Source organism: Fistularia commersonii, chromosome 31, assembly GCF_037954325.1.
Source record: "Fistularia commersonii isolate RoL2024-O1a breed Wild chromosome 31, RoL_Fcom_v1.0, whole genome shotgun sequence".
NCBI classification, from domain to species: Eukaryota; Metazoa; Chordata; class Actinopteri; order Syngnathiformes; family Fistulariidae; genus Fistularia; species Fistularia commersonii.
In genome coordinates this window covers 5,592,526-5,620,333 of record NC_141314.1, presented here as the reverse complement: position 1 = coordinate 5,620,333, position 27,808 = coordinate 5,592,526, and the positions used below count along the sequence as shown (strand labels likewise).

The 27,808-nt window shown below is 49.8% G+C and overlaps 2 protein-coding genes across 3 annotated transcripts; both read right to left on the bottom strand.

Annotated features, from left to right (window-relative positions):
• Positions 1-124: 124 nt before the first annotated feature.
• Positions 125-11,646, bottom strand: nfkb1 (nuclear factor of kappa light polypeptide gene enhancer in B-cells 1). 2 transcript variants are annotated; one of them, XM_086178541.1, is made up of 24 exons: positions 11,483-11,646; positions 9,840-9,883; positions 9,473-9,545; positions 8,775-8,815; positions 8,504-8,602; positions 6,758-6,909; positions 6,197-6,360; positions 5,812-5,970; positions 5,123-5,227; positions 4,848-4,939; positions 4,306-4,444; positions 4,057-4,197; positions 3,860-3,976; positions 3,577-3,714; positions 3,344-3,485; positions 3,149-3,263; positions 2,871-3,072; positions 2,620-2,789; positions 2,438-2,540; positions 2,239-2,360; positions 2,072-2,138; positions 1,836-1,999; positions 1,312-1,429; positions 125-1,158 (listed from the first exon to the last, which is right to left on the bottom strand). In XM_086178541.1, exons 2-24 carry the CDS (start codon positions 9,876-9,878, stop codon positions 1,064-1,066), a joined length of 2,757 nt encoding a protein of 918 aa, XP_086034667.1. In that variant the 5' UTR covers positions 9,879-9,883; positions 11,483-11,646; the 3' UTR covers positions 125-1,063. The 2 variants fall into 2 exon arrangements, with proteins under 2 accessions (XP_086034667.1, XP_086034666.1); XM_086178540.1 differs by having other exon boundaries at positions 126-1,161.
• A 2,639-nt stretch (positions 11,647-14,285) lies between these two features.
• On the bottom strand, positions 14,286-26,558 carry dgkq (diacylglycerol kinase theta). Its single transcript, XM_086139250.1, has 23 exons — positions 25,914-26,558; positions 24,661-24,740; positions 24,481-24,580; positions 23,665-23,750; positions 23,295-23,426; positions 23,042-23,195; positions 22,708-22,773; positions 22,479-22,579; positions 21,784-22,001; positions 21,271-21,373; positions 20,790-20,847; positions 20,632-20,693; positions 20,405-20,555; positions 20,250-20,288; positions 19,959-20,074; positions 19,726-19,874; positions 19,478-19,626; positions 19,222-19,409; positions 18,631-18,731; positions 18,256-18,402; positions 18,047-18,158; positions 17,767-17,919; positions 14,286-16,675 (listed from the first exon to the last, which is right to left on the bottom strand). The coding sequence occupies exons 1-23, from the start codon at positions 26,098-26,100 to the stop codon at positions 16,574-16,576; spliced, it is 2,754 nt and encodes a 917-aa protein (XP_085995376.1). The 5' UTR covers positions 26,101-26,558; the 3' UTR covers positions 14,286-16,573.
• Between the last annotated feature and the right edge of the window lie 1,250 nt (positions 26,559-27,808).

Genomic DNA, 27,808 nt, shown 5'->3' with positions numbered 1-27,808 from the left:
AAAACATAAGGACTTTTTGGATTTGTAATTGAAATGCAGAGGCTGCCTGCTGCTCAATGTTGCCGAGAAATGAACAAAATGGGCCTGAAAATACAAAACTGAAACATAAAAATGAAAAGAGGCAATTTTTTTCTTAAAAAATAGCTTTAAATAATCAAGAAATGGAAGACTTTTACCTATTTCATATTTATCACCCTATAAAAGTGATAAATTAAAAGCTCCATCTTCAACCTGAAATTGTGAAGTTACTGAGGAAGGTGAGACAGCTCCTCACGCATGAACACTGCCTCAAATATTTAGAAAAAAGGAAATTTAAAATAGCACCCGGTCAGAAGCTCTCTGCCAATGGAGCCCATGCCAGTAAAACATCCTGCGATTGCATCGGTTTGATAGAAGAATAAGCGAAGAAGCGGATCTAGTTTGAGTGGCGCGGCAGACAGGAGGAAGAAGATGTATTGATTATTGGCCGATGATCGGCGCAGTGTTCCCGCTCCACCTTTCCAAGCTGAGCACCAATCGTACCTTTTGACCGCTGAACCAGCTCGGAGGCGGAGCCTAACTGGCACGTGACGTCACAGAAATGTTAGCTTAGCTGCTTAGCGGATGAACATCGAGCGGGTTAGAACCTAACCGTGGCGGTGCTGACCAGGCCTGCTGTGTACCACAGTCCCACATCTGTTCCTGCTACTCCATAGGGTTGATGGTTAAAATCGTATATACCCAATTTTCCGTCTTGATTCCAATTGGTACTAAAACGAGAGATGGGAGGAAGGAGGGCGTTCATCGTAACCATCTTTGACATCGGAACTCCGTCTGGACGTGAAGTCCGTAGTATCCGGGCCGCCAAAGTGGGCGGGGTCAGTCTCCGGTTGCGCTCTTCGGTCCGGGCAGCTGGAGTGTCGACAACGTCACGCAGAACAAAAGAAAAAAAAAAAAAAAATCACCCCTCATGTGCCCAGTGTGACAGATTTTCCGAAAACAAAAATGTCGGCGAGAGACGGTCGTCCCTGAAAAGTTTGGGTAGGTTGGTTGTGGTTACCATTGTAACCATAAGGGGAGAAGGTCATGCCGTTGAGAGCTCCACCCCGCTGTCGCAAACGCCGCTGTCGACCTGGGTGTCCAACTTCAGGTCCTGCAGTCCAGTGCAGCAGCCGTCACCTGCTGAGTGGAGGACGGCACGTCACCGATGTTGCCACAGCAACTCCGAGGACGTCACGCAACCCGACAGCGGTCATATTTCCAATAAATATATAAATGAATAAACAAGCGGCAGCCCGAATGAGCATGTCAATCATTCCCCCGCTTTCTCACCGTTGGGCTCATCCTTGTTGTCATGGCAACGTAGCGCCTCCTCCAGGATGGTCAGCGCTTCGCACTCGCCGATTGACCTCAGAGCTGCGAGGAGATCCCTGACTGTCCCGCCGGACACCTGCGGCGGAAGGAGGTCAAAGGTCGGTCGACAATCCACGGTGTGTTTAAGTGCCTATTGTTTATCCAGCCAGCATTCAACATCTGGAGACTCATTTTTCTAAGTATCCTTACACCCATGTAAATGCACCATTAGCAGGCTAATGTTGACTAGACCAATGTGTTACCCGCAGAGTTGCTGCCCCCCCCGATGCATTGTGGGGAAACAACAAGCAGATCTGGCATGACGAGTGATTGACAGGGGCATCATTACGAAGACAGTGATGCAGAGGTCAATCAAACACCAATATGTCAATAAAATCATTTGATGACCAACAAAGAGGGTCTTCAAATTCAACATCACTAATTGGTTGGAATAACATGACCAGTATGCGTGTGTGTGTGTGTGTGTGTGTGCGCACATGTACCTCATAGCTGTCCAGCAGTGTTTTAGCGGGGGAGGGGCTCAGTCTGAATGCCATGTTGAGGATCCCCAGTCCCAAACTGTGCGCCAGGCTCTCCCAGTGTCCCTTGGCCTCCAGGGCACCACTCAGGGCCCGCTTCACCTCTGGGCCCAGCACCGCCAGGTCGCCTACGCATTCACACAGGTCACACACACATACACACTCACTATGATTGGTCTGCGCCGGGGAAACACACTCACCCTGCTGAAGAGCCAAGGTTTGGCTGGGTTTGGGCTCGTACTCTTTGCCCTTCAGCAGCTCCAGAACCTGCACGCACAGAGGTGACACCAGGAGGGGGGTGAAACAGCGCCCTGCACAGGACCGGGTTTTGTTTTTAACTACAAGGCAGCAGCACGCCCGAGTGTACCTGAGGGTCACAAGCCATGTTGAGGGGGGTGGTTCCTGGGATGTAGCCTTCATCCTCTTCCTGCTCGTCATCCTCTTCCCTGAAGAACAGAGGCTCAAAGTTCTCCTTGTGCGGGTCCGCACCTAAACGACAGGAGGCGGGTTTGGATCCAGGCCAGGAGAGGGTTTGTGTGCGTGTGTGTGTGTGTGTGTGTGTGTACCTGCAGCCATTAGCAGGGCCGTTAGCTTGATGGAGCCCCGCCCGACAGCGATGTGGAGAGGGGTGGAGCCATTGAAGGTACAGCAGTCGACCTCAGCGTTACCCTGACGACAAGAAACGTTAGATGTCAGCCCACCCTCTTTGACATCATGTGACAACAGCTGCCCTCTGATTGGTCTGTACCTCGAGCAGTAGGCAGCCGGCCAGCGACACATTTTCGGATTCTGTGGCAAGATGGAGCGCCGTCCGTCCGCTGCTGCGCTCCTGGGCCTCTACGTCGGCCCCGCCCTTCAGTAGCTCCCTGAGGAACGACAGCTGGTTGGCCAGAACCGCCAGGTGGATGGCACACAGACCTGGTAACCATGGCGACAGATGGAAAGAGTCACCACGCAACCCTTGTGTTGTGTACATGTGTGCGTGCAGCACGCGCCTACCTGCGGTGTTGTGTCGCCCCATCAGCCCCCTCACTCCCGAGTGTTGCAGAAGGAAGCGCACCATCCCCCCCCCGTCCTGCTGGGACGCCAGGTGAAGCACCGTGTTTCCATGGCGATCGGTCAGCGTGGGGTCGGCGCCGGCCGCCAGCAGAGCCTCCACGGCGCCCGCCTGCTGGGTAATGACGGCCAGGTGCAGGGGGGTCTGAGGAGAGGGCAGGGAGCTTCACCGACTGAGCTTGGCCCAGTTCCCGTCGTCCACCGGCCCAGCGAGATTCTACCTGATACAGGTGGTTCCTCATGTCCAGCACCTCCACCCCGGGCAGAGCAGAGACCACCTGCGTCAGGCTCAGGAGCGCCGCCTGCTGGCTGTTGAGGACGGCCAGGTGCAGCCCCCTGGTGACGGAGAGGAAAGGAGAGTCACGGGTGACAGTCTGGTGGGAAGGGAGGAAAATGCGGACAGGTTTTCTACTGACGTGTCTCCGTCCTCGTCCTGCACCGCCATCAGGGGGCGCTGGAGTGCCAGAAGATAGGCGGAGTCCCCTGTGACGGAGTACTGGAAGAGGGCCTCCAACTGCCTGCTGGTCACCGGGAGCAGCTGCTCATCCACGGTGCACACTGGCATGCACGGATGATTTAAAAACCATGCATTTCTTATTAGTTGACAAAAAGTGTACTGCGGATTTCAAGCAGGAAATAATGTCTCCACCTTCGTCAGGATCCACCCCCTCGTCATGTCCCTCTTCGGGATCCTCCACCGCCCCGCGCAAAACAGCCCCTGACCCAGCATCATGGTCCAGGTCGTCGTCATCGTCGTCATCTTCGCTCCTGTCACCCTGAGCGGCTTCTTCATGAGGCAACGACATGTGAATGTGACATTTCAGTTTCACTGGAAGCGCACCTGAAGGCATTGCCCCGCAGTCCAATACAGTGACTGTACAGAGTGATGGATCAGCAGATATCAGGAACCCCTTGGTTCTGGTCTGACTCACCGTATTTGAGTCCGGCTCCTCCCAGACATGCCGAGAATCCTGCGGGGAACCCCCCGCCGGTCCCTCCGACACCCCCTCCAGCTCCGTAGTTGAAGTTGGAGTAGCCCTGGAAGTAGCCTGCGGGGACACACCAAACATGGCTGCTCATGTTTTTAGCCCCACACATATTACGGGGTTTTCCGAGCGTGAGGGGTTACCTCCTCCGCCGCCGGAGCCGGGCCCTCCACCCGCGGCCGGGCCTCCTCCTCCCCCCCGGTACAGGCCCCCCCCTCCGTGACCACTGAAGTCATGGAAGTTCGGTAACGTCTTCTGCCTCTTCCTCTGAACCTCCTCTCTGTCTGCACACACACAGGCAAATAAGTTTGGCTGAGGCCAATGGGAGTCTGGAAATGTGGCTCACGCTATGCTAGTAGTAGCGGCATGGGTGGGCGAGCCGACGGCAGTACCGGTGATCTGCGGGTGGTAGGTGAACTGCTTGGGCTCGCTTGTCTCGTTGTCCGACTTCCTCTTCAGCTGGACTAGGACGTGGGTGGGCTTCTGGAGATTCTGGTCCCGGTACTTCGGGGTCTTGAAGACGATCGCGAACTTGAGAAAGGAGATCACGTTGCCAAGGTGATGTTAGCATCACACAAAACACAACCACGGCGACGATAACGTCATGAACATGTAGTCATGGTAACATAAACAAAGTAGTTCAGTAAACATGTTAGTCAGTCCTTACCTTTAAGCACTGCAGTATATGTAGTACCTGATCCTGTCAGTGTGTAAGTATTAGTACTGCAGTAGTTGTAGTACTTGATATGGCCACTTTGTGCTTATATGCACTGACAATGAAGTAGTAGTAACTGATCACGGTATGTGTGTGAGTGTGTGTGTGTGTGTGTGTGTGTGTGTGTGTGTGTGTGTACACAAGTATAGCTACAATTGTAATACCTGGTACTGATATGGTGTCTGTGTGTATTAGTAGTGCATTGTTGAAGTACCACACCTGTCTGTGGACGTCCGTTGGGGAAAAATCTCCCAAGGCTTCCCAGGTGTTGCCTGACTCATCATCCTCATAGAAACGGACCTGAATGTCATCTGCAGGCACACACACACACATGCACACGCGCACACGGCCTCTGTTTAAACACTCATAGATATAGTTTCTGGTGTTATGCTCACTTCCTGTTTCTAGTCTGTGTTGTTATTTAAGAGCAGTCATGAAACTGTGTGTGTTGTTCAGGTCTACAGTGACTGCAGTGATGTTCCAGCGACACTCACCTTTCTGGACTTTGTCACACAGCAGGTAAACCTCCTCGCCCCCTGTGACACAGCCCGCTGTCCGGTCCATCCTGACGATCTTCAGGTTGGAGGCGTTTGGGGCCTCTGAGAAGACAAACACACTGACCGTCAGAGACGCCGTCGCGGCGCCTGTTGCTGAGGAAACGATCCCGGCTGGTTGTGAGTTTGGACTGTAGGAGGGGAGTCTTCAAAACAGGGGTTGAAAAGACAACCCATCACAGAGGGTTTCTGAGATTAGTTAGTTAGCGAGAACGTGACGGGAAGCGTCTCTGTCCGCGAAACAGGAAGCAGCTCTGATTACGCCAGGTCTGCTGCTGTCAGTATGTCAGGCAACCCGGCAGGGAAAGGGTTAAAAGCCAAACCCAAGAGTGGCGAGACATCGGGTGTCAAACCTTCATGGCATGAAATGAGCTTGGAACAAACTTATTTCAAAAAGATCTGAGATTCAAAGGCGTGTTCTCATTCAGCACGGAAACACTCACCCCGATAATATCTACACATGATATGCTAAAAATGAAAAGGATGTATCTAGATAATCTATTGCTTAACATATAATCTTGAATTCAAAAATCATAATTTTCTGGATTACCTTTTGAAAAATAAAACTAAGAAAGGAGAGTTTTAAATGTGGTTGCCACAGCGCCCCCTGCTTCCCCAAGAGGACTCACTGCTGTCATAGATGGGCTCCGAAATCACGGGGTCCAGACGACGGGAGAAGGCGCCGTCACTGTCGGGCAGGAAGGCGGTGAACATCAGCCGGACCACGCTGAGGTCCATGTCTTTGGCCTGCTGGGACGCTGCGCTGCTAATCACACCACGCTGGTGGTCTACACACACACACACACACACACACACACACACACACACACACACACACACACACACACACACACACACACACCTGTTACAGAGGAATGTGGGCTGCAGGCTCAGACACGAGGAGGAATGTGGATGGTGTGGAAGTACAGGGAGGTGAAGACACTTTCAACTTATAGAATGACATGACAGATGAGTGCAAGAGAAAAAGAGACCCTACAAGGGTTTGGGACTGACCGCTGGGCTCGCGGGGGGCGCGAAGCTCTCCCTGCAGGCAGTCGATGTCCGGGTGAATGGACACACCGGCGTTGTAGCCCATCCTGAAGGACTCTGTCATCCGTTCCTCCAGGGTCTTCACCACGTTCTTCTTGGTCACGTGGAGGATGCCCAGGTTTGGAAAACTGCAAAAACACTCAGAGATATAACTACCGCGTGCAAACGTCTGTCTGTGTCTGCCAGATGCTTGTCTTAGTGCAGCAGGTGTGCGTGTGTCCGCAGGATGCTAAAGACTAGCATCTGGCATACACACACACACCTGCTGCACAGACTCAGCACCAGGTGTGTGTGTGTGAGTGTTCGTGTCCACCAGACGCTAGAGGCTTAGTGCAGCAGGTGTGTGTTTGTGTGTACCACATATACACCTGTGCGGCAGGTGTATGTGCGTGTGCAACAGATGCTAGGGTCTTAGTGCAGCTGGTGTGCGTGCACCAGATGCAGGGGATTTTGTGCAGCAGGTGTGTGTGTGTGTGTGCTTTCATCATCAGCAGGTGTTTTTGTGCAGCAGGTGCATGTGTATACCAGATGCTGGAGTCTTTGGGCGGCAGCTCAGACACACAGATCCCCTTGTCACATTGTTTTCCCACCAGGCTGTGTGCGTGTAGCTGGGGGGCCGGGGTGTGCACCGTCACCAGCTGGACCACCAGCCGGGCCGGACCCTGGTAGTTACAGATCTGAAACACAGCCGGGAGGTTGTGGGTTACAAACCCCAGGTCAAGGCCGATTGTCCTCAGCTTCCCGTTGGTTGTTTGGGTCATTTCTGATTTCAAGATGTTTCCTGTTTACTTAAATCTCATTGACTGATTCTGGCATGATACCCGGACCAGTGGGGTGATCTATATCTCATTATGGGATGCGGTGACGCATCCTCGGTCAGATCGGTGATGGGTCTGCCTGCTGTGCGATTTATGGGATCAGAACACGGGAGGAGGTGGGGTCCGGTGTTTGTTCTCCGCTGCACTCATTTCACCTTACCAGAACTTTCTTCTGCAATGACTTTTTCAACCGCTGCCGGGAAACCAACGCGGGCCCACTTCCTGCACACCCTGCATTCAGCCAATCGCGGTGCACGCGCCCCCAGCCCCTGTGCGTGTACAGCCAGTTTCCTAGAAATGCAACAAGACGGTTTCCTGACTCAGGAAACACGAGGCCGATTGACAGACGATCACAGAGTCTGATGGATCCAGCGAGGGAACCAAATGCCCGATGAAGCTTCCTCATATCGAAACGCTTAAATCGCGAGATCCTCCTCAAGTAAAGGAACATCTGGAGGAAATTTCAAGAGGACAAGGAGAAGACTCCTTTGACGAAAAGCTTTGAAATTCTCCCAAATAATCAAAACCTTCTTCCTTGGTCCCCCCCCTCCGTGTCCACCTGAGGACTGAACCCCCCAAGACCCACTCATCACGTGCAGCTGTTTGCAGGATTCCTTCCACTAAGATGGGGGAGCACGATAAATAACACTGCGGACAAACCGCTTTCTCGGCCCACTGGTGGTTTTACTGAGCATAGTTACCATGGATACCAGGTTGGTTTTGGCTAACGCCTCTCATCTTCCTCAACTAAACGCATACGGCTTCCGGGCTGTCGCTACAGATGCCGAGAACGCAGGCGGTTCTGACGTCAGAGCGGAGGTTCTGCCGTCTGCTGGGGTTTTCCTGCCTGCCGAGGTTCTGGCCCCCGATGGCAGCGGCTCATCAGAACCAGGCATCGTGACGCCCAGTGTCTCGGAGGAATGCACCGTCTCTGCTGACAGGAGCCGGGGTTTTCCCCACCCGCCTACTCCCAATCGACAAACTTCCTGCTTTGCCTCGACATGCCAGGACCAAAAGGGGCGTGGGCGGTAGAGGGGGGCTTCAGTCTGACGCCCTCTGCTTCTACACCGCCCTCGGACCCAGCCGGGTCCCAAGGGCCGGGCCAGTGGCCACCGACGGTGACAAGGAAAGCGGGGCTGACCGGCGGGCGCCAGCAGGGAATCTGGGGAAATTCCAGTTTCCCCCGGCAACAGTCCGAACACGTGGGCGCGTTGGGACTCGGCATCGGCCAAGCAGGGAGCCTAAGCAGCCAAGACGTTAGCTTAGCATCCACAAGTCAGGAGTCATAGGACCCGTTACGTTAGAATACCTCCTAATTACATGTTCACATCTGTAATAAAGATCCAGATGTTTCTAGCAGGTGAGCTCCTCGCTGATCTGCAGGTTGTCGACTAGCTTGGAGAGTTTCTAGGGGTTTCGAGCCACCGTTATGAAAAATGAAAAGGAGTCCTACCTTGACAGTGGGGTAGGTCTTCCGGTTCTTCTCGCTGGAGGCTCCTGGCAGGCCGCCATGGGACGGGCCCTCACAGCCATACCTGAACCTGAAGCCACGCTGCTCACACACACACACACACACACATTATGTCCTGAAACCTTCAGATTGTTCCTGTTTGAGAGGTCCTTTTTTGAGGGATACTTCTTGATGATTCTCGGGTCTTTTTTTTACTTTGGAAAGAGGTCAGAGGTCATGGTGTGTGTGTGTGTGTGTGGGGCGGGGGGGTTACCTGCTTGGGCTGCTCCAGGATCTGCAGGAAGGGTCCATTGGCTGCGGGGAAAACAAAGGCAAATCAAACTGACGTCTTCACGGTCACCACCGATCGCGTTTACACTGATTGATGGACGGCGGATTTCAAAATAAAAGCACAGCTGCTGCTGACCGGTCATGTGACCTGCCACGCCAGCAGACGAGAATTCTCCTAGAGAACGTTCACAATGTGTGTTTGCGTGTGTGTGTGTGTGTGTGTCCTCGCCTGATCAGTTCTAGTTCTTCTAAAATAAAAATATTTCCTGAAGCTTGACAAAACACACTCTTAATACTGTGATTCTTTTTGGTCATTTCATTAAATATGAGGCTGATCTTTATGGTTCTTTTAACATTTGATTCTCACTCTATTTCTCCAATCATTTCCTGCAGACCTGAAGATGATCCCCGCAGATTCGAGGGAAATTAATTGCTGACTTCCATTTTGAAAGACCTCCAGTCTGACTAAGACCAGGCGTTATCAGGGATTTCCTCGTCAGCAGGGAAACAGCGGGGTGCCACCGACAACTTGGAGGAGGAAGTGAGACCAGAGGCCGTCTTGAAAGTCTGACTCGGAGGCCCCGGGGGAGGAAGGATGGGGCGTACCACTCTTTAGAAAACATTTTTTATATAAAAGGGGAAAAATACTCCAAATCCATTGCCGCCACCGCCATCACTCACCGGGATGTTGACACGGCGTCTCATAAATGCCGGGGCGGTAGTCCCAGGTGTCCATCAGCAGGCTGTCCAGAACCTGCAGAGCCACAGAACCAAAAATAAGAAAAAAAAATCATGAAGAAATTCAAGAAATTTGACAGATGTGGAAAATTTACCAAGAGCCAAAAAAAAAAAAAAATTTTTAGAGAAAATATGGACAATAAATGTGAAAAATTTCCTGTGAGAGAAAATGAATTTGGAGATTTTAATAATGAGATTGTTTTAAGGAAACTGTTAAGAAACACCAGGAAGTTAGAAGAATTTCCTGATAAACGCAAGAATATTTAAAACACAATTTAAAAGATTAATGTTCTGGTCTGTGAGCGCTGACCTGGCTGGACGGGTGCAGGCTGTGTTCGTCAGCCGCCATGGCGCCTGCAAAGGTTAAACACAGGTCGTCACACACTAATGAGACACGGGCGGATTTAAAAGAAGTTTCTACATCGGCCGCCCGGACGTTCTCGAGGACCGAACAGTTCTCTCAATCGGACCAGAAAAATTATCCGTTCCAAGGGCAAGGTTAAACCTGGACCACTTGACCACAAGACTGCATACAGACATCCAACCATTCACCCTCACATTCATACATCTGGACAATTTAGGTTCTCAACTTCCTGCATGTTTTTGGACTGCGAGGAGGAACCTGGAGAACCCGGTGGAACCCCGAGCGGACACGGGGGAGAACACGGGACATGCAGAGCCCACACAGGAAAGCCTCTGCATCGGAGTCTCTCACCAACACGCTGCTTGCGATTAACATTTTCACTACAATTCAAATTAAAGTTTACATGAGCCACAGCACAAAGGGTGATTCTGCAGCTTTCAATCCCCAAGATATCAGGATAAACTAACTAAGGAGTGAATAGATTTATAAACCCATGCACACACATATACATATTTAAATACCAGAGCATAATATGAAAGGCTCCCAATAAAATCAAGTTTTACGTTTATTTTAACTAATAAATCCAAGTGATGCAAAAGCAGGTCTTCCCCTGTGAGCAGGTGGAGAGACTAAAAGTTTTATTGGAGAGATTTTCTTCGGCTGTCTTACCGGAGCCTGCAGCGGTGTCTCCAACGCGATCAGATTAGCGTGTTATCGATTCGTCCGGCGCCGAAGAACCGCTCCCTTCTACTAATCGATAATCGAACCTTTGTTGTGGTTTGACAGTGCCCTCCCCCCCCCCCCCGCGCGATCCATGCTAACCACCTTAGCTAGTCGCTAACGGCGCTGGCTTGCGCAATAATGTTAAAAATAACGCGAAATTCGAAATGAGGCCACCGGTGTTTCCGTGAAACCGGCACCGGGACGGTTTTAGGGATATTCGCCGGGCCGGGGGGGCGGAAACCCAAGGTGCTAGCTGGGCGGTAGCTAGCACCCCGTCTCAGGTCTGCGTCTCACAAACACGAAACTCCGCACCGAAACCGTGACTTTCGGCTTCGCCGTCGGTGCTCGGGGGGCTCCACCCGCAGTTTCACCGCGCCGTGTGGATAACACGAGGGGAAAATTATCACTTCCCGTTTCGGCGTGTGTCTCGTCCTCCGGCGTGCGTCTCCTCCGGCGGGGAACCGTGATTTCCTAACCGCGGACGTCCGCGCCGGTCCGGGTCGCGCTCGAAGGCGCCGGACGTGCAGCCAGAGGTCCACCGCGAACGAGCGAGGTTTAGATGTGAAATTTTGGTTAAATTAAAATATCACTGTCCGGTTTAATAACGCCGACTGTCACCGTAACCGCTGGGCAGGAACGAGAAACGATAATAACGCAGATTGAACCGGATTTATGGGAAATCTGAGAGTGAAAGTTTTTGTAAAAGTTTTAAACGGAGTTTGGTGTGAAGTTCCGACCGACCTGCTAATAAGGAAGTGAGAAGCACGGCGAAACCCGGGCTGCGGCGGAGCAGCTACCGGGTCACCGCCACCCGTGACCCGTCCGAACCCGGAGCGGAGAGTCTGTCGGGTCGCAGCCGGGCTCACCTGCTCCGCCCGGCGGAACCGTCGGCGTCCTTCCGCGGCGGGAGAAAGCCGCCCGCTCGTCCGCCTTTTCAGCGCTCAACTGGAGCCGCGACAAAGCCGCGGCTCCAGGGGACGCCTTCCGCCGCGTCGCTGCTCGGACCACCTCAGGTGCCCTCAAGCCTCCGGAGGATACCGCGGGATACAGTTGCCGACCTCCGGCTACCGACCTCCGGTGTCGCGGTCGATAGGCGGCGTTTGGAATTGGTCGAAAATGTTGACTTCCTTCCCGTCTGGAAATTCCCCGTGACGCGCTGCAGAGATCGGACAGAGAAAGAGTGCTCACTCCCGCCAGAAAACGAGAGGATTCTCTTCAAACATACAAACAATGGGGTGATTTATTCTGTGAATTTATGAAGAAATAAATTTCATTTTGTAAATTACTGGATTACCCTTTTTTACTGAAAGAAATACTTTATAAAATTCTTTCAACATATGACCATTCACATGTCATATAGGGACCTACTATCATTTATTATTGTTAGAATAAGAATAAGAATAAGAACAACTCTATTTATCCCGAAGGAAATTGTTGTGCCAGAGTTTCAAGTAAACCATAACAATAATAAATAATAGTAAGAAGGAGGCAGAATAAGTAATACAAATAAAACTATAAAGTGTCAAAGTCAAGGCAATAAAGTGTTTTAAGGTCTTAAAAAGTACAAAGAAGTACAAATTTATGTTTTGCTTGAAACTCTGGCACAGCAATTTCCTTCCCTCGGGATAAATAAAGTTGTTCTTATTCTTATACAAACATTCACATGACATATTAAAACATGCAACCACTCACTCATTTATTCGCCATATATGACATTCAAGCATTCAAGCTTTCACCCACACATCATACAGACATATAACCTAAAACAGGAGTGGTTCTCTCCGGGAATTAGGTGGTTTAGATCAGCAAGGTATGGGGTTCCTGTTAAAGAACACCAGGTATACAGATGTTCCCTTTTAGATAGATTTATTGCTGCGGTCTGAAATAGCAATACAACAGACCCATCCCTATAATCCTATACATTATATGCAAACAGAGGATAATAAAGGACGGTATTTCACGAAGCAAGACATTATATGAATTACATAAATAAATCCTTCACAACGGGCTCATGGACAGCATGCAGAACACAACGGTTTAACTAGTATCAGCCCATGCATGGATAAGTATTACAAGTTAACATAATGTCAGCATTCAATTTCGACATTAAACAAAATTGGACTAGAAACTGTTACAATGACCAAAAGACAGCAGGCAGAACTAGAGGTTGCAGAGATGAAGATGTTGAGGTTCTCTTTGGGAGTGACCAGGATGGATAGGATCAGGAATGAGTCTATCAGAGGGACGGCACATGTCCGATGTTTTGGAGAGAAGGTCAGAGAAGCCAGACTGAGATGGTTCGGTCATGTACAGAGAAGAGATAGTGAATATATTGGTAGACGGATGCTGGAATTGGAGCTGCCAGGCAAGAGGTCTCGAGGAAGACCAAAGAGAAGATTCATGGATGTAGTGAGAGAGGATATGAAGGTAGTTGGTGTGAGAGAGGAAGATACAGAGAATAGGGTTAGATGGAGAAAGTTGACTCGCTGTGGCGACCCCTAACGGGAAAAGCTGAAAGAAGAAGAAGAAGAAGAAGAAGAAGAAACTCACTTTCTGTCATTCATACGTAGAAATAAACCAAGGATGAAGATGAAGAAAGGTGAAAAACCCAACTAGCCTCTGCTGCCAACACAGGTGTAAGAAACAAAGTGGGCTTTCTAACACAACCATTCACTCTCTCATTCATGTCATATACAAACATACAAGTATTCACCCTTTCATTCACATGACATATGTAGTTCTTGTTCTCCCCTCTTTTTCATACTGTTTATACAATTTCCTACTATTATTTATTATTGTTATGTTTTACTTGAAACTCTGGCACAACAATTTCCTTCGGGATAAATAGTTGTTCTTATTCTTATTCTTATTCTTATATTGTTGTGTGTGGTGGGGAGACTGGACGGCAAAACCCCAGATTCCTTTGCGATAACCATTGATAGCTTCTCCAGGTTCTGTGTTCCACAACTCCATTATGAATAGTTGTACAATTTTATCCTTGATGTGTGACACTAACCTGCACCGTTAGTTGTCGTCATGGGGGGGGGGGGGGGGGGGGGGGAGGGGGGATGCACTTTCAGTCTGTCAGCGCTGAAAGACCCCCTGGGTTTCCCCCGTTTGTTGGTTGTTGAATTAAAACCCCCTTTTAGAGAGCAGTCATCCATAACTTTGTTTATTGCTTTGTAAAACCCAGAGATTCCCATCATATTGCAACATGCAATCATTCACTCTTTTATTCATGTCATACACAAACATCCAACTATTCACCCTCTCCTTCACACATCATATAGAAACATCCAAACATTCACTCATTCATTCATACAACATAGACACACAATCATTCACCCTGTCATACAGTCATTCACCCTCACATCTGGACAAGAAAGTGCACCATCTGCAGTCAGATACATACATTTTTTAGTTCTGAGATGATCTTTATTCAGTGAAACACATTAGAATTAGTTCATTAACCATATATATATATATATATATATGTATATATTCTATGTATTTACTCTAAATTATTACAACATCCGTAGTAACCTGAACGTCACGTCTAAAAGCTTCTGGAGAACAATTAGTGCAAATTTACAGTTAAAACTTTACAGTCTAATTGAATTAAATTACAACAAAACCAAAAAAAAACAGCTGTAAAATTTTAATTTCTTCAAAAAAAAAAAAAAAAAGTCAAAAAACAAAGCTGACCCATGTCTCGAGGCACGTTAGCGGAGGTTAAACACGCATGTGGACAAGTTGGGAGGGGGGGCTGGACGAGGCACTGCGAGGCCGCCGCACCATGGGCAAGGCCAACCGCGGGCAGGGGGCTGAATCACCACAGTAACGCCGGACACCACGAGGCACGACAGGGACGTTAAAGCACACGGTTAGCGACAATATACTGCATGGGGTGGCAGAGGCGCTGCTGTCAGAAAGAACGGACACCTTGAGACCTCGGGCCAATCCGAACCGGAGAAGTGAGGCGTAAACGTTCACGTTCAACCAACGAATAGTCGCTCGTTTTAATTCCAAAAGAAATTTGGCAAGTATGAAACAGCAAGATAGTGTTAGCGTCTAAGAAATATGCTACGATAACAATAAGGTTCACTGCACCAACGTGTGACCTGCTGTAAATAACTCACTCACTTTGATTTTAGCTATAGGCTACAAACATAGCTAACAAAGTATTGTCAAGTGAAAGATAAATATAGTAAAGCCGTTTCATGCATGTTTGCGCCTTTGTTCGAGCGAGAGGCGGCTAGCTGGTGTTAGCCACACTTATACTTCCCACTTTTTTGTTAATTAGCGCAGGTCAGAAAACAGCCAGATGTAGATTGTGAGAGCTAGCTTATTGGCACAGTTCCCAAAGTTGCTAACGTTTATGCTGCTTTGAGCAAGAGCTTAGCAACGTTTGAAATTACTGACAATTTTAAGGAGAAAAGTCGAAAATTTCAAAATCAAAATTCCCTATTTTTAAGAATCAACCGCATGGTTGTACAAAAGACAAATTGTTAACAACTATTAGCATATCTGTGGCATACCGTACACTTTGAGTTGGCTAAGCTAGAAACAGCTAACGGTGGGTGTAGGAGACCCAGTGTTCTGCTCAAACACTCGTCAATCAGTTTGTTAAGAAAATACTTTGGGTGTTAAACTGTTATTCACGTCTTTTGGGAAAAATTAGGCATTACTTTTGCTTTTCATTGTAAAAGTAGAATAATTGTGTGAAAAGGTTTTGAAAGTCCAGTTTCACCTGGAGGCACAACAGCTGGTGGGATTGGCTACACCTCAGGTTCAATGCTAAACCTAAGATTGCGGCTAAACCTTGGGTCGATGCTAAAACTGTTGTTGGTGCTAATCTCTGGTTGATTCAAAACCTCAGATTAATGCTAAACTTGAGGCTGATGCTAAAAATGAGGCTCACACTAAACCTCGAGTTGATGCTAAACACAAGGCTCACGCTAAACCTCGGGTTGATGCTAAGCCAGAGGCTCACACATCATCTCTGGTTGATGCTTAACCCGAGGCTCACGCGAAACCTCAAGTTGATGCTAAACCTTGCATGATGCTAAACCAATGACTGACGCTAAAACTTGGGTTGATGCAAAACCTAAGGCTGATGCTAAACCTCAGGTTGATGCTAAATGTGACATCGAGGCTAAATGTTGGAACGTTCTCCATCTCGACACTGCAGAAACTCAAGGCTCAAGTTGAACACATGAGAACGTTCTCGCTGACGTTCCCATATGAAATGTCGGAAGGTGGGATACGTCAGGATCTGCGAGCGCAGAAGCCAAAGGGCGGATTGAAGGAACCGCACACTGCGGCAGGGGAACCTGCATCCTGGTCCAGCAGCTTTTCTTCAGGTTGGGCTTACCTTGCAGGAATGTAACCTCAGACTACAGATATTCTCTTCTTCAGTTTGGGGACATTTATATCAGACAATAATATCTGACAGAGGAACGTCTCCAGGACGTTGGGGAGAAAAATCTCTAATCCAAAGCAGAAGCGGACTTTTTTACCCGAAAACACACGGGTTGTAGAGTGAGGCAACATGTTGTGATGAAGATGAATGTAATGTTCAAGTTCAGAACTTCCCATCCCAACAGCTGCGGATTCTCCCACAAAAATAAAATCTTTGTTGGATTTTTCTGAAGATGCGCCTGACAACCAAACACTGGGCTCCTTCATCGCCGCCGCGGTTTCCCACAACCATCGATGTCTCCTTTGGATTCTGCACGCTCCTTAGTTTCGGGCAGTGTTTTATTTTGTAATTTCACGCGGCGCTTCGTTTCCAAGGAGACGACCAGGCGGGGATGGCTCACCGCACCAGTCGCGACCCACTTCCTGCTTCCTGTCCACTCAGGTCTCTTTCATCTGCTCTTGTGCTTCAAGTAAACAATGTTGATGGAGGTTCTCGTCGCCAGGACGAGAACCCAATTCCGACATGCCAGAAGTGGTCAGTGGGCACCATCTCTGGGGGCGGGGCTTTCGGAGCGTCCGTCCTTCACCCCCCCGCTCCACTTCCTCAGCTTCTGCTTGGACTTCCTCAACATTCGGACCTGCGAACGACAGAGAGAACACACCTGAAAAGTACCACATGTACCACCTATTGCTCGCGAGGACTACGAACCATACATGCACTGAGAACAGTGTTTCAGCTCCATATACATGTACGTATACATGTACATGGTTCATTTACTTCAGGTACAAAGAGATGTTACTAATAATATGTACCGTAATTGCCGGATTATAGGCAGCTACTTTTTTCACACACTATGAACACTGCGGCTTCAACAATGATGTAGCTCATTTATGTTTTCTTTTGGGCTAACGAGCGTCATGGCGCCAAAACGTTGAGTTAACGTGAAATATTGAGGCTGTTCAATTCCGACACTGAAGAAGACAATTTTAATGATTTTAGTGCGCAGGAGGAAGACCAAGATAGCGCTCGGCCGGAGTAGGACAAAGCGGTGACAGAAAATGGATGGATGGATCAACTTTTCCTTGTGTTATCTATTATTTCATCAGCCATGTTACAGGCACTGTTCAGAAAAAAAAACATTTCCAATATATGTTTGTGAAAGTTATGCATGTGTTTAATTAAGTTTTAAAAAAATGTTTCTGTGTAAATGTCTCATGTAACAACGTGGACACCTGTGGCTTATGTGCAGCCTATATACATATATATGTACACATATATTTATTTTGTTATTTTTAGCCAGTGCAGCTTATATTCAGGTAGGTCCAATAGTCCGGAAATTACGGTACTCAATGCAGCACAGGAACACACTGGATGCCGAGATTTGCCCGCTATAAAATATAATCTGAAGTACACCAAATTATAGATAGGATTAAGAAAGAATGCTGAAGTACTTATTATAAAAAGGTACTACTCAAATTACAGTACAAGTAGTGTAGTGCTTCATGTACAGATCCGTTTGTGGTTCGGTAAGAATTGCGCCAATGAAAGAAAACTGCAAATAGACCGGAGGTACATTCGGAGTACACATAGATATATATGTCCAGTACAGCTGTACTTCAAGTGCACCGAAGTACATGTACTAGTACCCCAACCTGTGGACGAACATGGTCCAAATACATCAAGTGACCTCAGGTGACCCCAGTAGAACTCAGGTGAGTTCAGGCATACCTTGGGTCCAGCAGCCGAGATGATGATGTGACCCGGCGGTTGGATCCACGGTTCTCCGTCCACCTGGACCGGGATGGGCTTGCTCACTGTCAGTCTGACGTAGTTCCCTTGAGCAATACGGATCCCTGAACGCAGCCCGCCTTGCACTTGGCCCTGCAAACACACACACAAGCTGTGAAAACAAGCGGTCTGGACTGACGGTATGTTTTCTGACATTTCCCTGAAGGCATCACAGACGAGACCGGGACGTCTCTTGGATCAGCTCGGGGCCGGCTCTCACCATGTGGACGACCCCGGTGACCCCCACAACTTCCAGCAGGCCGTCGTCGATACTCGGTTTCCCATAGCGACCGTCGACCTCTGACCCCCAGAGATCAGCACCGGAGCCCCAGCTGGGGCAGCGCAGGAACACACACACACCAGAGGGGGAGTAAGTGATTGGAGGCTCTACTGAAGACCAATGAGATGGTTGTGGTTGTCCGATGTCACCTGGGGATGTTGAGGAAGATGAGCCCCTCGATGTTGGGCAGGGGGACGCTCTGGGAGTCCACCTGCAGCTGCAGAACCTTGTGGAGGCTGCGGGTGGCGCTGATCTTCTGCAGCCCCACCTTCACATAGACACCTTTGTTATGGAACCTGCAGGAGGATCAGAACCACAAGGTCACTGCGGTTGGGCAATCAGACAGTCACAAACTGACTGGCGGGAAGTGCGCAGGAGCAGACATGTGGCGCCCCCTTATGTCCACAGGCGGAACCCCATGACTGGAATTCCACATTCAACATAAAAAATATCCGGGTTATACATTTTCATTTAGCGTAACCACGGTAATTGGAGTTGGCTATCGACCCGGGCGGCTGCCTGACCTGCTGGTGAACTTGTTGGGCTCGTCCTCCCGGGCCAGGTGGAAGTCCAGGCTGAGCTCGGCGTCGATGCCGAGGCCAAAATAGTTGTTCATCTGGACAATCTGAGAGAAGAGAGGAGGACATTTGTAGAGAAAAATGTAGAACAGATACAAACCCGTCTCGATAAATTCTGAGGACCTCCTGAAGGAAGCCTTCAGAATATGCTAACTCCACATAGAAAGGCTCCCTCGTCCAAAATCGAACCAGGGTCCTTCGTGCTGTGATGCCAAACTGCAAACCCTGTTGCCCAAAATCTAATCTCTAATCCAAAATAATAGATAAAATTGAACTCACTACTGAAATTAAATAAAGTTAAGAACAATAGATTAAAATGTAGCAAAATAAGGAAAAAAATACACACATTTATTATTTCTAGATATTGATATAAATAAATAGAAATTAAATTGTTATATTTTAATTTAATACTAAAAAAAGTGTCTGTTTAATAAAAAAAAAAAATCAAATTCAAAATAATTTTAAATCAAATTAAATTAAGAATAATAAATAAGTACAACTAATTCAAAATAGACTGGTGGACATCCTGGACCGGACCTTGGGCGGCTCGAGGAAGTTGTCCTTGCCGTCCTGAGAGCCATCCTGGGAGATGTCCTGGGCGTCCAGCAGGATGGTCCACCGGTCCATCAGGACCTCGTCCGCTTCGTCCACACAGGCCAGGATGTGGGCCGGGTCCTCGCCACTGTAGCCGGCCCCCCAGCGCAGGATCCGGGCCAGGTCGTTCCCTGCGGAGACGCAGGTCAACCGGAGGAGACACTCATCGGGTAACATCTCACCGAGGTTCTCCTCGCACCGGTTCCAAGTGGCACGATGCCGATGGGCGGCTCCCTGCAAACCAGTTTGTGTCGGATGGCCTCCAGGACCCCCAGCACCCAGCCCACCGTCCCGTCCCCCCCGCAGACCAGGACCCGGAACCTGGGCACCTCCCTGAAGGTGTGGAGGCTGCAGCAAAGAAAATGGAGAATTAATCTTTAATTATGTAATAATCATGTCGTTATCGCTTCAGATGCAGCTCAGCAGGGGGGGAGAGGGGAGGCTCACCCAGCCAGCGGCCCCCCGTTGGAAATGTCGAAGACCTGATGGGGGTTGAGGAGCTTCCGGAAGCTGTAGAGTAGCTCCCGGCCCTTCAGGCCACCGCTCTTGGGGTTGACGAACACCAGCAGGGGGCAGCGGTCGCCCAACGCGGCGTGCTAGGAGGATCACCATCAGAACATCGTGTGTGAGTGTGTGTCTGTGTGTCTGTGTGCGTGCGTGTGTCTGTGCGTGTGTGTCACCTGGATCTCCGGGATGACCAGCGACGTCAGCAGCTTGTCGTCGACGGTCGTGTCTTTGGCCAGCATGAAGAGGCGCTCAGCTTCAGAGAAACAGGAGACCTGCAGGGAAAGGGCCCCTGCATGTGCGCACGCACACACACACACACACACACACACACACGCAAGTTTAACACACATATGACACACACAGACCTGGATCCATGCTGTTTAAAGCCTGATCCAGGTGCATGTGTGTGTGTGTGTTGAGGTTATACTGTAGAACCTGCGCATCCTCCTGATCCTCAGCCTCACCTTGACTGGTGTAAACATGGCTGACCGCCACCAGGTGACCTGCAAAGGCAGACAACTTCCTGTTTATCCTCAAAGCCACTCAAACGCACCGTCTGATTGGAGGAGAGGCCCTGTCACATGACCTCCCGCGCCCCACCTGCCCCAACCCGACTTACTCTTGACAGCCAGGTGCTCCTGCACCAGCTGCTCGTACTGGTCCTTGTCCAGCAAAGGGGGAAGTCCTCCGATCAGCAGGTCCACCCGCACCGGGCGGTTCTGGTTCTCCGCCATGTAGAACCGAGTCTGGTTCATCTGCCGCAGAGACGCCTGGGGAGAAGGCGGCAGGGGTCAAATGTCATCTGTCTGATGGTTCCCCCCGGTGCGGCAAGGTGAATGCTCTCACCTTCCGGATCTCCTGCAGCTTGTCCAGAACTTTCTCCTGCTGGGTCAGAGTCTGCCGCTGCACTAAAAACAAACCCGCATCAAACATCTGCACGCCCACATTTCTCTCAAACGTTATTGCGACTTCCTGTTTGGGTTTGGATGGGAGGTGGGACTCACCCTGTTTGCTGCTCATGAGGACCTCCTGCAGGCAGAACCGGCCCGAAACCTCGTCCTCCTGGAACAACACCAGACAGACACTCTCTAACAGATATACCATCGGGGTGAAGCCGATCAACGGGGTGAGGGGCGGGGCTTAGCCTTGCAGACCCAGCTGTCAATCATCTGATCATCTCATTCGCACCTTTAGACGGTTTTGAGACTTCAAAGAACATGCTGATGGAGAACATGGATGGAACGCTAGCAGCAGAACTTTGGAGACTCCATATGAAGCACCCACTGTGCGGTGAAGGTTCTGACACCAATAATCTGACGATTATATGGTTTACACCCTGACAGCTGATGTCTATGATATGTTATTTCTTGGTTGCTTGGTAATCGAAAGATAACGGCAAACCCGTCTTGTGACAGGTTTGCCCTTCTGGCTGGAACCCGGCGTTGCACCTTAAGGGGACCAGGGTCTCCTCCAGGGGAAACTCACCTGGATGTCCAGCTGCCTGCAAACATCTGCGAGGACCGAGGCTGCTGTGTCACTCTGGGACACGGTGACGGAAACGTAGGTTGAGGAGGAGGAGTTGCCCAACCTGAGATACACACACACATACACACACATACACAGTGACTGCAGGATCTGAGGAGGTTCTTCGAGATGAAGAGTCATCACAGGAAATACAAACCCAAGTAACTTTTGCTCCCTGAGGTTTTCAGTGGCCCTCAAGAGAACACCCCCCCTCCACCGCCACCACCCCAGAAGAATTTAATTTCCATGTTAATTCTCCCCTTGGAAACAACAATTTCCTTCGGGATAAATAAAGTTGTTCTCATCTCATCTCATCATCATCTCATTGAATTGCTCGTCGTCGCCCCCTCTGGGCAGGAGAGGAAGTGCAGGGTTTGAGTTGCCTCGCAGTTGATAACAAGGTTTGTGAAAGGACAGCAAGTTAAACAAGACTTAAAAATTGGCGAGATGAAGAAGAGGAGGAGGAGCAGTGACCTGGGGCAGCCGGGGTACACCTTGAGGACTTCGTCACGCCGCGGTTTGGCCCTCAGCATCCAGCCGTCGCCGCTGTCCTTCCCCGAGCTACGGTTGTCCTGGGGTACGCCGTTCCGGTTCAGTATGTCGTCGCTGCGGAGACGCTGCTGGTCGCAGAGTTGGAGCAGCTCGTACCCCTGCGGGTCATCGGGGAGGTAGAAAGCCCTCAGCGCCGCCTCCTGCGGGAAGATGCCGGGAATGCAGCATTACTGCATGACTTCAGGGGAACATGAGAAGACCATGTGTTCTGAGAAGGTTCCTCATCAACAATTTAGCTGGAAGCTACATTTTCATTCTATTATTATTACAAAATAATGATAGTAATAATCTTATTTATATTTATATCATATTCATATAAAACAACGAGCTTATTTAACAATAAATCATTAATTCTACTTTTTTATTCTAGCAATAATAGAGGTTCATATGTTTGATAGAGAGGTTGTGATACTGGTAGTGTCAAGATAGGATGCTTGATAACCACTGTGATACCGGTGTGTGTGTGTGTGTGTTGCACAGTCAAGTGATGCAGTCAAGTCGTGATTTCCTTTCTCCGGTTGGTATGGCAACAGCAGACTGGCACGGATGTTGTGAGTCAGAGGAGTGTGTGTGTGTGTGTGTGTGTGTGTGAAACCTCGACGGGAAGCGGCTCTTACCACGAGATCCTCGTTCCTGCTAGCTCTCATCACAGGCACCAGGCGAAAAAGGCCGCGCTTGAGAGCGTCATCACCGTCGAAGACCTTGAGAAACTGCTTACCTGCGGAGACAAACGTGTCACTGCCAGGGGAAACCGGGCATCGTGCGCCCCCTAATGACCATGCGGAATTACATGCTTCTCCAAACAGAGGCATTGCGGCTGGGTGAGGTTGAAGGCATGGAACCCACCGGAGTCTGGGGTCGCCGGTGCGTCGTCTTTGGACGCTGCGGCCGGATCAATATCGTCGCTGTTATCTGGTAAATAAAGAGAGGAGAAACCATCAGGAATTCTGAAAAAAACGTGGGAACGTATTCAAGGTCAACTTAAGGAGGCTCAAGTATAATCAGGAGAATCTCCTGAGCTATTAAGAGTGTCCTTCACCTTCTATGCGAGGAATCGTAATCATGAGTGTTTGGGTTGTTAAAAATACTAAAGAATTCATCTGAGTGTCGCCCTCTAGTGGTCATTTTTGGAACAACAGCTGAATTGAATGAGGGCAAGGGTCAGAGGTCGGGTGGTCACCGAGGTCGAGGCCACTGCCCTCCGTGACGCGGTAGCAGTGCATCTTGCTGAAGTTCCTGGAGTCGAGACGGACGCAGGAGGGAGGTAGCATCATGGAGCGCAGGCGTCCCATCGTGCACTCTGGTGGCACACTGAGGTGACACGCCGTGTGGGTCTGCAAGCATCCACGCACACACAAGCACCGCACCTCAAAAGCCTTATCACTCCTATAAACTGACCACCACCCTCTGCGCTGCACCACAGGAAGTCTCACCGTGACGCCGCACCACTCGCACCGCGTCCCCGTCGGCACGTCCGACGAAGCGCAGGAACGCCGGCAGACATCGCAGCGCGCTGTTGACGCCAAGTTCCCCTCCCTCCAGTGGTGATGAAACGTGTCCTGCAGCTGTACAAAGCAGAGCCCGGCTGAAAGACGTGCAAACACGCTGAGGCAGTACCCGCACTTTGATTCTTGACATTGATTCTAATCGATGTAGATCAGTTGCACACACTGACGCACTTGATTGATTGATTACTGTGATTAACCGTGATGAATAACCTGCTCAGACTGTCACTTCCTGTTTTGTTTTTTTATTCCTTCCTTCTCTAACTGGTCAGTGATGTCATCGGGTCATGTGACTGACCTGCTGCGGGTCGCCATCCTGGTGGCAGGTGCGACAATCGGCACAGCTGAAGGGGGCGCAGTCCGTGTGCACGTGCAGCTCGCACACTGAGACAAACACAAACACACACACACACAGCGATCAGGGATTATTGGCAAACAGAGGTCAGAGGACACGCAACCATCGTGTGACCTGATTTCAAGGTCTCTATAAACAAGACATCTTCTTAAGGAATCTTGGCTCTTAGTTTTCCCAAATCCGAGCTGTCGCTAGGAGGATTTTTTTGGCTTTGAGATTGGAACCGAGATCTGAATTAGGAGCCAGCGCGATGAGCATCTAAAGACAGTCAGATACGCCTCCCACCACTAGGTAACCCAGAGAAAATCATGGAAAAACACAAGCGAGTTGTCCATGAAGAGGTGGAGAAGTTGTAGAGTCCTTCAGAGCCGGTCGGGGAAGGTTTGATAGTTTTAAAAAGAGGAGCTGCTTCGATCTGGCGCCAAATGTTGAGCCATACAGTGTAAAGTACGTTTAGCAACAAGTAGCATTAAATGTGTAGCCAGTAAGCTAAGTGAAACTCCTTGGCCGTCGCCAGGATCTTCACCCCATCTTCAACGTAAATACACTTTATAAAGTCACTATTTCTTTACATTCTCTTTTAATATGTATTACTTTTCCTTTCTAACAAATTGGGGGTCTGGAGCAAAAATTCAATTAGATATACAAGCTCGGTTGGGGAACTGATTCATCTCCTAAATCAAGGTTTTACTGTCTTAGCAATGCAGCGCTGCCCCCTGCTAATGGGGCGGGGGTGAAGCGGTGAGCGCGACCTCTGACCTTCGCAGCGCAGTGCCGTGTGTCCCTCCGTCTGTTTCCTGCAGACACAGCAGAAACGTTTCTTCTGACCCGCTGGACCGAAGCAGTGGGACACTGGGGTCTGCGGACACACACACACACACATCGTTATATCCCCACTACATCCAAGTGTGTGTGCATGCTTGTGTGTGTGTTACTCACTTGGATGGTTGTAGGGGCGATGCAGGTACAGACGGAGCGAAGAGTCTTCAGGCATTTCTCATGACACATGAAGTTACACACTGAGTACGCACATACAGGGTAAAATCACAAATTGAGCAACAATTCCAAGTAATTCTGGAGACAGTTTGTGAGCACACACGCGCACACACACACACACACACACACACACACACACACACACACACACACACACACACCAGACTAGTTTCTCCTGCAACATTGTGCGAGTTGTAAAGTGTGCCTCATATTAACTCAAACTCATTTGTTTGTTTGCATTATTCTCTCCGACCGGTTCTGCTTGCTTTGCGCTCCATCGTCGCATTGTTTTTTATCCCCCCACAGGAAGTGACGTCACGGGCGGTTTAGCTTTCGCCAGGACAAAAGCAGGAAATGAGTGCGGCAGACATTGACTCACACACATACGCACACACACCAGACTAGTTTCTCCTGTCGCACAACAAAACCCACTTCCACACCTTGAACGTTGACACATTTTCTAGCCAAAATCCTTCCCGCTCTGTGAAAGGAAGATGTGTGACTGACAGGTGCTGAGCCTGTGGACCAATCAGCAACAGGCAGGCAATGACATCACAGGCCAGCCAGCAATCAGCCCGGTGGCGGCTTAAAGAAGAGATGTTATGTAACAGCCGGTGGCGCTAGGAAGAGGAGGGTCTCACACACACACACACACACACTCCTCTGACACACACCATCCGTGCCAGTCTGCTGTTGCCATGCCAACTGGAGGAAGTAAATCATGACTTGACTGCATCTCTTGACATCTCTTGCAACACACACACACACACACACACACACACACACACACACCAGAATCTCAGTGGTGGTCAAGCATCCCATCATGATCATCATAAGCACGTGTGCATGCACACGTCTGAGGGTTTGGAGGGGGGGGTTCTGGTGGGTTCTGGACAGCTGATGGGTCCGTGAGGGAGGAGGAGATGAAGGGGAAGGAAGGGGGGATCTGTTAGGAGGAAGGGAAGGAAACAAGGAATGTAGGAAAGGAAATGAGGGAATAAGGAAGCTGAAGGTGCAGGTTCTGAAGGTGAGGAAGATAAAGTGGATGAAGGAGAGAAAGAGGAGAAGAACGAGACCACACACACACACACACACACACACTCACACACACACACACACACACACACACACACACACACACACACACACACACACACACACACACACACACACACGGTACCGGTTCCGGTCCATACCTTCACACAGGAATCCTACCAGCCCCCAGATGAAGTCCCCACAACCGTGGCAGAAGGTGGGCTTGGTGAGCGTCACCCTCCGGAACCAGTGACCCGCCGCCGAGCTGTGCTGCCGCCGCTTGCCCGTCTGCGGGCTCCCCGTACGGCCGTCAGACTCGGCCGGTCCCTCCCGGCCGCCGTCCGCCATGTCTGTGCGTGTGTGTAGATGCAAAAAACACAACAAAACAAAACCCGAGCTTATTCCACGGAGGAGGTCCTTTCGCCGGTTCCGGTGTGGGAGAACCGGACTAGTTTCCCGCTGGGAGCGGCGCCTCGGCGGGCGCTCATCCCGGCGGCAGGAGGTTCGGCTCCCCGCCGGGAAATCACTCCGCCGCCTCCCCGGCGGGCAAGAGTCCGACGCGGGGGGAGCGGATCACACGCCGGAACTTCCGGTCCGGAGACGGCGGTGCCAGCCGCCGGTGCATGCGGGCCGCGGCCGGTGCGACGAGCGACCGTCGGGGGGGAGGGAGAGGGAGGGGGCGGCGATGTCTTTCCCGGGTTCCGGGCCTGGAGGACACCGGGACCGGAAGTGGCTGCAGGAAAGGGGGAGCAACAAGTGCGGAGGTCGGCCGGGGTCTCCTCTCTGTTCGGGCTTCTTCTCCTTCTTCTTCCTCCTCCGCGCTCGATTTCTCTTCCTCGCCAGTGTGCGACGCTGATTTACTCCTCCTCCTCTTCCTCCTCCTCCTCCTCCTCAACCCTTCCTTCGTTTCCTTCCCTTGTTTCCTTCCCTCCTCAACCGGACAGGCAGATGTTTTAACGGTTTGATTTTTTTTTAAATTATTATTAAACGATAAAAAAATACGCTCAACTCACTAGGAAACACTATTATGTTTTCTTATTTTCTTAAATTTCATAAAGGAACAAAAAATGAAAAGAAAGAGGCCAAAAAAAAACGATTTTATATTTTGCTGAGACGTGCGCCTGCGCAGACTGGCCGCTAGATAGCGGTGTAAAACAACGAACCATCAGAAAACGCGTCGTTATTGGAATAAAATTTAACTTTAGAATTGGTTTCGCTGGTGAGAAAATGACTAGGTTTATTTTACAAACTCAATTTATTTCAGTCAGTTGATTGGATTCCTTAAAGCAACATTTGATCGATTCATTGGTATTGAAAGGAAGTCCTGTGAGTACTTTTCATTTTGCTTTATTTTCCAATAATGTCACAATTCTCAGCTACTCGTTTTCATGAATTGAAATGTTTATATTTAATCTAATTATTCTGTCTAATTATATCATTTAATGCAAGTTTTTCTTTCCGATCAACACTTGATTTTTAAAGATAAATAAAAATTTCCGTGGGTGTCCTTTCGGGGGCGCTGTGGGCTGCAAGACGGTGAATGAGGAGAAGAAAACACGTTTCACTCGTTTCTTCTTCGTGGTATCTCCCTGTTTATCTGTTAAACCTCTTGGTCCTTCTTTTAAAACTAAATCATGATGCGTCAATGTCATAATTTGTCTTTCTTTTACGGTTTTGCAGATTCAGGACCACGCGGGCGCTACCAAAATCAACTGCGCACGACTACACCCGCACAGGTGGCGATGCCTCCGCCCCCATATGGACTGAACCAACCCCAGAAGCCCCGCCCACTCTGCATGACTCCGCCCCCTTGCAGAATCCAGCCACATGTGCCCCCAGGTGACCCCACACCCACACAAATCAATTGGTTTACCCCACAGACGAATTGGCCCACCACTCCCCCCACAGGCCCCCACTTGGTACGTTCCAGACCTTTTAAATTGCCCGCGGAGCGACGGCACATTTACTGTCAAAGCCAGCTGCGGCAGGAAGTGGCGTTGTGCACATTGTGCACCTTGATATGCACGCGGGCATCCCGGTCACACTGTTCTCTTGC